This window comes from Molossus molossus, unplaced genomic scaffold, assembly GCF_014108415.1.
Source record: "Molossus molossus isolate mMolMol1 unplaced genomic scaffold, mMolMol1.p scaffold_m16_p_1, whole genome shotgun sequence".
NCBI lineage: Eukaryota > Metazoa > Chordata > Mammalia > Chiroptera > Molossidae > Molossus > Molossus molossus.
The window spans coordinates 5,661,392-5,674,067 of NW_023425344.1; the positions used below are offsets into that span (position 1 = coordinate 5,661,392).

The window sequence follows — 12,676 nt, forward strand, 5'->3', positions numbered from 1 at the left end:
GTGGGGTCATAATCACAGTGCGGGGTGAGTGCCATGACGGGGCGGCACCTGCGGCAGCTGCCGGTCACCTAACCCAGACAGAACCACTTGGGACCTCAGGAAAGGCCTCCTGGGAGACGTGTAGCTGAGCTGGCTCCGAGAGATGAAGAGGAGCCAGTAACAAGGGAGGGTGTGTTCCAGGCAGAGGGGACATCGGGTGCAAAGGCTCAGAGAAGAAAGCTTATCTTATCCTGCAACAGACCAGAAAGCAGTTCCTTCTGGACAGAAGGTAAGGCATGGCAATGGTAAGGGTCATCACATGGCCACCGCAGCAGCCCAGGTGACATGGGTGGGGCTGGTGCCTGCTGGGAGCTCGGGACATGAGGAGAGACGGAGATAGAATTTTGGGAGGTGGAAAGGGGTTGGGTGGGAAAGAGAACGCGTTGTTTACTGCGGTGAGGAAATTTGTGGGAGGGGGAGCTGACTTGGGAAGAAAGCAGAAACGAAGAGTCCACTTTCAGCATTCCGGGTTCTAGCCGCCTGCCACTTATTTGAGGAAGGCTGCCCAGTGGGTGTGGAGCTAAGAAGGGTGGGTGTGGCTGAAGATGGAGGTTTCGGAACCTAGATCAGCTCAGGGTTGACATTCAGGGCTGTGGGGGGCTGGAACCGCCTCGGCTCTCAGGGAGAGGAAGCAGGACTCGGTGACCCTGAGGAACAGCAGCATCTAGAGGTCAGCTTGGGGCAAGTCCAAAGCGGGGCTCAGAAGAAGAAGCCAGTTAACAGCAGAAGAAAAATCAGGAGACCGTTCAATCAATTCAACAAATGAACAAAAGAAGCCAAACCACACCAAACAACTGCTACAAGAGTGGGTGTGGCTGACAGCTCATTATCTTTTCATGACAATACAATGGCTTTATTTTCCTTTTAGAAAATGACATTAAGAAGGGTATTATAATGTGCCATGGGCGAGAATTTGTGTCAGATTGGGCCTTAAACAGAAAACAGCCTAATAAGAAGAAGCCAGAGTCCTCATACCCACAGGGCAAAGACTGAGAACAAAGTTACTGAAGGTGTGAAATAGGACCAGCAGGAAAGTGAGGGGGGCCATGGGGGCGGAGCTCCCCCTGGTGGGCAGGAATGGCCATGGCAATGAGAGCGCCGTGTACTGGGCACTTGGCGCAGGCCTGGCTCTGCTCTCCGCTTCGGGTGTGAGACGAGCCATGTTGCCCAACGTCACAGGCTTGCTGGTGGTGAAGCCGGGCAATCCGATCTCAGTGCGTTCCTCCCAACCACTGCTCTGGCCCACCACAGACACAGCGTAGCCCTGTAAATGTTTATTAGATAACATGACAGCAGATTCGCCTTGGGCAGGCCCTGGGAAAGTCAGGATTCACGGGCTGCTGTTTTAGAATGAAGTCAGTATAGACATCGCGGGCCGCAGAAAAGTGAAGTCGGACCTGACTTCAGCGGGAAGGGCCTCAGCCTCTCTGGCCTCCTTTATTCCCTCTGAGGCTGAGGCGTGGGGCAGAACAGTCTCTTGGATTCAGTGGCTTTAAGCTGGGGTCTGATGAATGGAGCATAAGAGCAACAGAGGGAAGTGTTATAGGCAGAGAGTGCCTGCAAATGTCCTGTGGTAGGTGGCAGTGGAGAGTGGCATGAACTGAGGCTGAAGCCACTGGTCAGACTGGGGTTCTAAGATCCTTATAGCACTCATTTTGGAGGCCCTGGGTTTGTTTTAAAGAAGCCACCACTGGTTCATAGTGGCTTACAGCCCAAGACTAGCTTCCTTGACTCTTTAGTTGGGATGACAATTGTCACAGTAACCTGATCAGGAAAGTACTGAATCAGGTAATGGTATTTTTTTTTTAATCCTCACCTGAGGACTTTTTTTCCAATTTTTTGTTCAGATAGAGTGGGAAGGAGAGAGAGGAAGAGAGAGAGAGAGAGAGAAACATTGACGTGAAAGGGACACATCAAATGGTTGCCACCCACACCATCAACCAGAGCCGGGGACAAACTGCAACCAAGGTACATGCCCTTAGCGGGAACTGAACCTGGGTCTCTCTGGACCTCAGGCCAACACTCTAACCGCTGAGCCAAACCAGCCAGGGCAGGTAATGGTATTTTTAAGCCCTGGCCATCTGTCAAGTGAAGTACAAAAGTAACCGTAAACTTCTGTGTGGTCATCAACTGAGTCTAGTTAGAAAGGCCAACTCTCTTCCCAGATTCACTGGCATCTGTGCCAGTTAACCCGATCTAGTTAACTAGTTAACACGCGGGTCTTCGCATCGCCCATGCTCCTCTAGCCCTCACTCGGACCAGCACAAAGTAGTACAGGAAGGATGACGCTATCGGCTTTAATAACAGCTGTGGTTCCAGGCTTCCTGAGAAGGCCAAGGACTTCCTGTTTCTCAGGAAGCCTTGGCGAGTCATTATCCTACACAGCACAAGGCTGACCCCCAAGCTGGGACCCAACCAGGGGTCCCTGGCTCCTTAAGCTGGGACCCAACCAGGGGTCCCTGGCTCCTCACCTGGCGGTGGCAAGAGGGATCTCTGGAGCACTTTGGTTCTGTGACCAGTGAGATGATTCGGGCTTCATCTGGTGATGAGAAACTGTAAGAAGAAGTCACAGAATTTAGTCGGGATGCAAAAGGAACATGACCTGAGAACATGAGAGGCCCATTAGCATGGCTATAATTTCCTCCAGTAATTTCTGATGATTAGAAGTGGACTCTTGGTGGCCGGTAGAAACTGTCACCCACATATTCTACACCCACCCTGGCTCCTGGGAGAGGCTTCTCCTTGAGGCTATAAACATGGCTTTCAATAGTGAACATCCAATACTATTATTGAGAGAATTGAATCTGGAACTCATCATTGAACTTCCCAAAATATAGATCATTAGGCTGGAAGGAATTTGGTGTGGAAGGGAACAGGAGTGGAATTCTGCATTCAAATGAAAACTTACATAGAAACATAAAGAAGTTAAATCCAAGAACTGTTTTGAGCACCGTAGGACACGAGGATGCCCAGAGCGGCCCACACACCCAAATTCTCGTACCCGCTGCGACAGGGCAGGAGAGCCCCAGGGTCCTGACCTGGTTTCCCAGGCATGCCTTTCTCAGCACGACCCCTTTGATCTCCAAGGTTTGGAAAGTTCTGCCAACCATATGAACTGGAGTTATTTGGTAATTACGTAGGCCGTTGCTGTTACCACTTTTTATTTCCTTTTCATCGTGAATAGATTTTGATCGCCATCCAGGATTGCCAAGGGCACACACTACTACATATGAAATCCCGTAACACTCTCCCGATTTCAGCCGTGAGTGCCAAAGGTCAGGAAGCATATGGACACCTACATGTCTTCATCTGGGTTGCTGCTCTGGGCTCGGTCCAAGGCCGAATGGACACTTTGGATTGAGGGACGGTGATTACTTGCAATGTGATTGGAGTCAGTCACTGGCCCACTGGTCACACATACTGTAGAAGTGTTTCATGTCATGGTGAGCATCTGCCCCGGTGAGCTGAACAGTGCCCCCTGTGGCACTGACGGTCACTGCAGCCCCGAAGCCCGAGCCGAGCCAGGACGTGTTAGGGGGCGGAGCTCCAGTGTCAAGGGCAGTTTCCTTCAGGTTCTGGATTTTCTCAGCTTGCCAGCAGACCCCACGCCTCCAACAGGGTCCCTCGGGAGTCTACAAACCCAGATCAGGCCTCGCTCCAGTCTCGCGTCCTCAGCAGTGGGAAGAGCATACTAGAGGCCCACGGAAGCAATGCAGCCCCGGAGAAACCACAGTGAGTGGGTGGAGACCTCCGCTCTTTGTCCCCACGCTGCCAGTGTTACCTCTTGGGGCCACGGCTCAGGCCCTTGGCTCTGGACACAGCTCATCATTCTAAGTGAATGGTGAGCAGTATTTCAAAGGTGGACATGAAGTCCTACTTAGTCCTACTGTTACCTACTTAGCATCCTGCAGCTGGCGCGTGAGGGTTGGCCTGCGTGCTTCCACTGCAGTGACACCCATGGTGTGTGTGCGTGTGTGTGCATGTGTGTGCAAATGAAGGTGCATGTGTGTGGGCACGGGCGACATCAGAGATGGGGAGACCAAGACCTTCTCTGGACCAGTGGAGCAGCAGCGTCTTCCCGCAGTGTCGGGGGGATCTCGTGCCTCCTGTCAGCAGCCTGTGGCTGAAGAAAGACCGCAGCACAACCCCAACTTAAATCACCCTGTTAAGACCAGAGCATTCTTGAACAGACAGACTCTGAGTCCTCGATCTATCTGGATCACGTTGCCACACGCGCGTGCACACGTGCTCATATCCCAGGCCCCGAAACAGTCGATCCTTTCAACAAATGACTGACACTGTAAATATGGAAACAGAACTCAATGGTATTAGGGTATGAACACAGATAAAACAGTTTACCTTCCTCTGTTCCAAGGACCTGTGTTAAATGAAAAAAAAAAAGGTTGAATGACTCTTGGTGATAGAGAACTTCATAGTATGTTTTTAGAGCATTTGGTTAGTACAACTGGCAAAATTTTTGTTAGTATTGAGATGTTAAAAATCTACGAATAATTCTCCAAAAGACAAATCTAAAATCCGTCATATTGCCCTGGCTTGTTTGGCTCAGCAGTTAGCGCTTCGACCCGTGGACCAGAGCGTTCTGGGTTCGGTTCCTGCTAAGGGCACGTACCTGGTGCAGTTTGTTCCCTGCCCGGTCGGGGTCGTGTGGGAGGCAGCCAGTTGGTGTGTCTCTCTCACATCAATGTTTCTCTCTCTCTCTCTCCCCCCTCTCTCCCTCCTGCTCTACCTGAAGATAAATGCAAAAATGTCCTCGGGGGAGGATAAAAAAAGTCCGTCATGTTCTCTGTGTGAGGTGACAGGCGAGTGTCCAGTCTGCCAGCGGGACTGGTCGCCGCTCTGACTCTGCAAAGCAGTGCATCCATAGCTAGCAAGAGTCTTAGAAAGACTAGATTATTTTTAAAAACAAATTTTTTAAATTAATTTTTTAGAGAGAGAGGAAGGGAGAGAAAGAGAGAGAGAAACACTGATGTGAGAGAGAAACATGGACTGGCTGCCTCCTGCACACCCCCACTGGGGATCGAGCCCGAAACCCAGGCATGTGCCCTGACCGGAATCGAACCGGGACCTCTCAGTCCGTGGGAGGACACTCAATCCACTGAGCCACGCTGGCCTCTATTATTATGGATCTCAGATATTACTGGGTAAGACTATTACTCTTATCCCAGTAATTCCATTGATGAGACTCTTTTTCTAAGAAAACAACCTAAAATCTGGACCAAGTTCCAGGTACGAAGCTGTTCAGCCTGTCTTCAGTTAAATCAGCAAAGCCCTGGAGACAGTCTCTGTGTGCACCTGGGCGGAGCCGGTAAGCACACTTTGGTGCTGCCTTCACTTATGGGGAAGTTATAAATAATGTTGTCAATACTATGCAGAGTAAGGTATAAGCTCATTCTCTAAGCATGCCTCATGTTCCATAAAACATCCAGAATAAAAACCAGACTCATGGCATGTTTACATGTAGGGGTGTGCGTGTGCAAAGAGATCTGAAGAGATCTGACAAGAATATTAATAGAGGTTTTGTTTAAGTGATGAGGCTATGGTTACTTCATCTTCAAAAAAATGAGCATGAAAATATTCACATTATTCTTTTCAAATGTAGCCATTCATCTTCCCAAACATTTCCTCTCTCTTTCTTTCCTTAATAGTGGTAGAAGTCTTGATCGTCCTTCATTATAAAAGTCTGTGTGCTCCTTGGACTTGCATCCTTGGGTCCTATTCTACTCTTGAAGAAGCGGATGCTTTGCAAGAGGTACAATGTTTACTGAAGTGTTCACTTACTGCACATGGAAAAGTCCATTTCATACAGCTGGGAGGAGCTCAGGCCTCTTTTTCAAAGAGCTTCTTAACTGCGGGGACAAAGAGGTCCTGGGATGGCTTAGCGGGGTCCATGAACCTTCTAAAATGGAAAGCTAAATTTTTTCCATAAACATGTGCATAGTTTTTGGGGGGCGGGGTGGGAGGTTAGGAAGGTTTGTTATGCCTTTCATCAACTTCTCAAAAGGGTCTGAGGTCCGTGAGAAGCTGCAGCCACGAATCTGCAGATGAGGTCCAAAGAGGTGGCACCGTTTTTCCAGATTCCCAGTCCCCTTGTGGCTGAGCTGGCCCTGGAGCCCACTCTCCAGGTTCCCTTTTGCTTCACAGACGAGAAACCTTGAGCAACAAAGAGCTTGGAGGGTCTCTAAGTCCTGTCTGAAGCTGGCCAACAGACAAGCTCTTTCGTCTCAAGGACTGGGTAGCCTGGAAAGGGGACGTGCATTTCGCCACGGACAGCACGCGAGGGAGATCTACAGGCTAAGGAAAAGGGGCCCTGGGTCCACTCCGATGAGTGCTGAGTCTCCCCACCGCGTCTTCCCGGGACTCGGAACCTGGCTGTTCCAAGCGCTCAGTCCACGCAGCTGCGGTTCTCGGGCACCGTGGAAGGGCGGGAGCTGGGTGCCGCTAAGAAGCCACCGTCTAGGGGAACAGATGTTCCAGCGAACTGAGACCCAGTCGACTTCTAGCTTCGGGCTCCGAATTTAAAAATAATGAGATTAGGAGAGTGGAGTGAAACGTCTCCAGATTCTCTAACGTTCTTTGTTGTTTTAAGAAAATAAACACATTCAAGCAAAACAGGAATGCTTTCTGTACGTCCTTCCCTCCTCCTTTCCTCCCTTCCTCTCTTTTATTTTTTCATTTCAGCCCAGAGGTTCCTCTGTATTTCCTAAAGCAGCGTCCCAGGCTGGGGGTGCAGCTGAAGTTGGGGCTCCCGCGGGCTTCTGCCAGCTGGGGAGCTCTGGCTAGTCTCCCCACCTCTCCGAGGCCGCTGCTTCCCTTCGGCTTTCGTGACAACCGAATGAGACCCCGAGCCTCTACTTTGTTCGAAAACTATAAAGTGCTATGTGAATTTGAGTTGGGCAGGTAGCCTGTCGCTCTGGTTCCTAAGATTGGTCTCACACACACACACAAGCATGACATTTGTCCTATGCGGTAAGCGTTGGTAATGAAGAAATGGCCTCGATGCCGGCCCCAGACGAGCAAGGGGGACTAGCCTGGCAAAGGACGAGGAGGAAGTCTGTGTTTCCACCGTCCACGTTCTTCAGATGATGTCAGCGTCTAGCAGAATGTCCACCAAAGCTGCAAGGAGAACGAACGGGCCTGCCTGACCCTGCTCTTCAAGGCTGACTTCCTCATGTCCTCGTTTACTCGTGGCTACAGTCTGTTGTCCTTTCAGACTGACCAGTGAGCTGTGGACCGCAAGTCACCGTGAGTGGCAGCCCTCTGCTTCTTGGGACACACGCATCTGACTCGTAGGAAGAAAGGGGTGGGTCCCTCTGGGTGTGTGGGTACCACCCCCAACTTCCTCCGTCCTGGTGGCCCCTGGAAGTTCAGCTCCCAGAAGAGGGTGAGCGGTGGAGTCCTGCAGGAGCCTCTCCTTCAGCGGGTCTGTGCTGTCCCAGACACGGCCGTCTTACGGATTGGAGGCAATAAATGTCTTGTTGGAGTCATAGGTTGGAAATGTGACTTTTGATGTTAACATTGTCATAATGCCAATAAAGAAAGAAGAAAGGGAGGGAGGAAGGAAGGAAGGAGGAAAGGAAGGAAGGAAGGAAGGAAGGAAGGAAGGAAGGAAGGAAGGAAGGAAGGAAAGAAGGAAGGAAGGGAGGGAGGGAGGGAGGGAGGGAGGAAGGAAGGAAGGAAGGAAGGAAGGAAGGAAGGAAGGAAGGAGTAAGTGGGGAGGCTGGTCACCCTTTGCAGTCTAGATGTCAGAGCACTGGTCTGCAGTAAGACAAGAACCAAGTCCCTTAGGAGGCCAGTGGGAGGAAGGGAGGACACCCACGTTGTTGGGCAGAGACTTTCCACCAGTCACGGCGGACTGACCACCATCTTAAGGAACTTCCTCTTTGGGGGCTGAAGGAAGCAGCTATCCCAGGGGGTCAGGGATATCTCCATCTTACCTGCCTTGCCTCAGTTTACTGAGCCTCCAGGGCTCACCTGGTCACTGACGGCTCACTCTGACGGACTTTGACTTTGTCACAACTTTGCAAAGTTGAGCACACAGCAGAAAACAGACCCCGGGTGGGGGTGGGGGTGGATTTGCCAAAGTTCCTGGAAGTCGTGTGCTGCAGGGCGGGCTCCAGACCCAGCTCTGTGTCACTCTGTCCTGTCTCTCTCCTACTCTGCAGGCCTGTCTTTCTTGCGAGGGACACATGGCAGGGTCGAGACAATTGCCAGCATTTTATTTCTGGAACGCTGGGGCCTGAAGCCCCGGGGGAGGCTGGAAGCCTTCCCTGGGAACCAGGCATGTCCCTGTCTCGGCTCCGTTAACGCCGAACATGGTGGCAGCCAGGGTCTGGTTTAGAATCCGGATCTTGTTTTGCTTTCGCCTTCCCACCTTTAAGGTCGGGCTGAGTACATACTGAGCATGGCTGTTATGACGATTAAGGGTCACAGATTTAGAGAGAGCAGTACCCTGTCCCCTGGGCACCGCGAAGGCACACGCATCCCCTTCTCTGTTTCCTAGGACAGTCACACTTACCTCGCTGAGGTTCTTTAAGTTGATCTGTCTGCAGGGAAAAGAAACAGTGTTACATACAGTGCAGCTCGTAGTGGCCGACACACCATTCTGAGCCCTTAGGAGCCTTTGAGGCCGTGTTTGCTGCCAGGCCAGCAGCCCGCCGGCCCGTGTGGTGTCTGTCGCCTCTGAAGCCGCTGCCAGCGACTCTCCCCTCGGTTCCTAACAGAAGACGACGTGACGAGCCCACGGAACGGTGGTGTCGAAAAGGACACGGATGAACTCACCCCTTGGTTTAGAAGAACTTAAACAACATCATCGCTCCTCCTCACACTTTCAGGCTCTGCGTGCTTTGCTCCGAGGAAGTGGACAGGGTTTTGAACGTGAGATATCAGGTACGCAGGGTCCCAGGAAGGCGTGAGAGAGAGGAGTGGGGACTGGGACGCAGAAAGCCCCGAACCGAATGTTGGGGACGGATGCAGCCCGAGGCCTGCCCGTGCGGACGTTGGACGGGTCTCAGAAGAACCCCGAAGCCTTTCGTTTACGCTGACACTCAGTCAGTGAAGGTCTCTGGCCCTCACTGTTCTCCTCTGCAAAATGGCTACAAGCGTGTTCGCCTTCAGAGGGTTACCGTGGGCACTGGTAGAGGGGGACGGACATCCTGGGCCTTCAGTGGGCTCTGTGTTAGAACGTGCTCCGGTCAGGGAAGGAGACTGCGGGGAATGGAGGCAGGTACGTTCCGTCTAAAGCAGACGGGGGCTGGAGGGATACCAGGAGGTTGAAGTTACCACGTTTGCATGTATCGGATTAGATCCTCTCAGAAGCACCAGAGCTCAGGCGCTGTGTCCTGGTCTCGGATCTCTAAGACGGGCACCCGGACCGCGGTCCCCCTGGCTCATCCACAGCTCTGAGACCGAACACCAACCCCCTGTCTGTCCCTTTCGGTGAGAAGATAAGAGACAGGGTTAGGAGTAATAAAGCAGAACAAACACCCACAGTATCGATTGCTCTGTGGTTGGATTGAGGCTAATCTCCGCGTGTTTACGTTTGAGTGGCGTTTTCAGAATCCTGACCAATTGGGTGTGGCTTCTGTGGACGGTGTGTCATTGATTTTAGCCTTGTGACTAAGTTTCAAGAGTCAACCTGTGTTCCATTCCTTTTGTGATGCGTTTGAACAGTTTATGAGAACTCAAATGTCTACATGTATACATTTTGTTAGATTTACAAAAATTAATTGTTAAAAATTTTGCTTGCTAGCATGAGACGTACTTAACGCTCAAGTAAGTGAAATGGATCAAGGTATGTTTCAAATGTTTAAGGAGAGTTCACTCTTTTTATTTGTAAACAAGTCTTATCATCTGACATTCTTCAATGTCTCCAAGGTGACAAGCAGAGTGATTGTCTTTCTGTTTAGGTAAAACCACTCTGTTTATAAACAGGTGGAATTTGAGCTTCAGGAAAGCGAAGCTTTGGAACTGGTAACTTGGTAAACATTGGATTTTTAAGTGACAACCCAATTAATGGTGAAAATCCCTCTGTACACAACAACCATCATTGAACACTGAAATGCACGGTGACAAGACCCCACTACTGCTTCCGTCACCTGTAAAATGAAGGCACCTGGCTTTGGGGGCGGGGGGGATTCTCCTAAAGGAGATTTATAACAACAGAGGGACCTCACCAAAGCCACAAAAGGGAAGAGCAAGGTGGGCACCCTGGTCTCTTCCCACAGACGGCCTTCCTCTCGGAGAGCGTCCGGTGACTCAAGCTTGCCCACGCTTTGTGGCGGGAGACGGCTCACAGAAGGTGGTCACTGAGGACACAGGATGAGCTGTCTCCTTTCCTGCGCGCGGCAGGTGCTCCGTGTGCGTTGGAGGATAACACCCTTTCCTGCGAAAATAGCCCTTCTTCAACCTCCCTTAGTTTTCGGTTCCGTTTTGAATGAATTGGGTCTGAATCCTCGCCCTGTCGCCCATGCGCTCCGTCCCTGGACGAGTGAAATGCCCCCTCTGATGCTGACTTTTCCCACCCACAAAGTGGGAAATCCAAACGGCAACCAAGAGGGCCAGAGAAGGTTCTCATGAAATAACAGGTAGAAGCTCTTGGCCTAAAACAACACCATATCTCCGCAGAATATTTCCACCACTTTCTTTTCTTTTTTTTTCTTTCGATATTTTGTTCAGATAGAGTGGGAGGGAGAGAGAGAGAGAGAGAAACATCGACGTGAAAGCGACACATCGAGTGGCTGCCACCCGCATGACCCAACCAGGGCCGGGGACAAACTGCAACCAAGGTATGTGCCCTTAGCGGGAACCGAACCCGGGTCTCTCCGGACCGCAGGCCGATGCTCTAACCGCTGAGCCAAACCGGCCAGGGCTCCACCACTTTCTTTTCAATGAGACATTTTACTCTGAGATAAGTGGGGTCTCAGGCAGCTGCAAGAATGACAGCCCAGTGGGACCCCCCGTGCCCTTCGCCCGATTTCCCGACGGCCACATCCTGCAAAGCTACGTAATAGCGAAGTTCATGCACTAAACAACACTGTCCAGTCGTAAACAAGAACTTCTGTGTCTTCTTCACAATCCGTACACTCTCTCTTTTAAAGGCCTGTGGTTTCCTGGTTGGTATATTCTTTTTTCACTTCTCAGATCATCAAAATATACGCTTTTTTTTTTTTTTTTTTTTTTGCCACGGAAGTTGCTTGAAGTGGTGATGGGTGTCTTTTTTTTTTTTTTTTTATCCTCACCTGAGGACATTTTTGCATTTATCTTCAGATAGAATGGGAGGGAGAAAGGGAGGAAGAGAGAGAAACATTGATGTGAGAGAGACACATCGAGTGGCTGCCACCCACCCGACCCCAACCCAGGCCGGAGACAAACTGCAACCGAGTTACCTGCCCTTAGCGGGAACCGAACCCGGACTCTCAGGTCTGCAGGCTGATGCTCTAACCACTGAGAAAACCAGCCAGGGCAAAAGAACTTTCTATTTTTTAATCATCACCTGGGGTTATTTTTCTATTTATCTTCAGATAGAGTGGGAGGGAGGGGGAGAGAGAGAAACATCAGTGTGAGTGGGACACATTGACTGGTTGCCTCCTGCAAGACCTCGACCAGGGCCGGGGATGAACCACAACCGCGGTACATGCCCTTGACCGGAATCGAACCTATAACCCTTTGGTCTGCTGGCCGAGGCTTTAACAGCTGAGCCAAACCGGCCAGGGCGGGTGTCTTGACCTGATGGATGCCAGCATTGCTGGTTGAAAAGAGACAACCTTGGTTGAGCAAGTGGGCGTTTTGTTTGTTAAAATCAGGCCCCTGATTTAAATTACATTACCGCTGCAGCCGCCACCGTGGGCCACTGAGCTACTGAAGCAGAAAGGAGGAACCGTGGCTCGGTGACCTCTCTGCATTTTTGTGTCTTCATCAGTGACCTGGGGACTGTCATGCTGCTTCCCGCAGTGTCCCCGTGGGGCGGAGTCAATGCACCTGAAGGCCCCAAACCTGTCCCGTTACTCTGCGATCACCCAGGATGATTCTACTTGGTGCCTGTGCCGTGGTGTTGAAGTCACGATGCACACACAGTTAGACAGTCATCCCCTTTGAAATCTCTGATTATGCTGAGGGGGGTCTCAGTGTGACTGTCCTGTGTCCCAGTCCTCCCGACACTTCTTTTTTTTTTTTGTTCAGGTACAGTGGGAGGAAGAGAGAGGAAGAGAGAGAGAAACATCGATGTGAAAAGGACACATCGAGTGGCCGCCACCCGCACGACCGACCAGGGCCGGGGACAAACTGCAACCAAGGTACGTGCCCTTAGCGGGAACCGAACCCAGGTCTCTCGGGACCGCAGGCTGATACTCCAACTGCTGAGCCAAACCGGCCAGGGCCCCCTGACACTTCTTCCCCCACCCCAGGTACAAAGTGCTGGTGACCCCGTCTGTGCTGCGGTCACTTATGGCCACACATTTCCCTTTGACATCAACTTTCTTTAGTAAATAAATAGATAAAAATGAGGCCCTGGCTGGGTAGCTCAGTAGGTTGGAGCATCATCCCGACACTCCAAGGTTGCGGGTTCAATCCCGGGTCAGGGCTCAATGAATGCACAAATCAGTGGAACAACAAATCAGTG

General features: G+C 51.2%; 1 protein-coding gene across 1 annotated transcript in view; it reads right to left on the bottom strand.

Moving 5' to 3' along the window:
• Positions 1-12,676, bottom strand: part of CLNK (cytokine dependent hematopoietic cell linker) — a 90,584-nt gene that overhangs the window by 22,117 nt on the left and 55,791 nt on the right. Inside the window, exons 11-13 of the mRNA XM_036281480.1 lie at positions 8,576-8,603; positions 4,399-4,417; positions 2,511-2,592 (exon numbers count right to left, since the gene is read on the bottom strand). Coding sequence (XP_036137373.1) covers positions 2,511-2,592; positions 4,399-4,417; positions 8,576-8,603 — 129 coding nt within the window. The remainder of the gene's footprint in view (positions 1-2,510; positions 2,593-4,398; positions 4,418-8,575; positions 8,604-12,676) is intronic.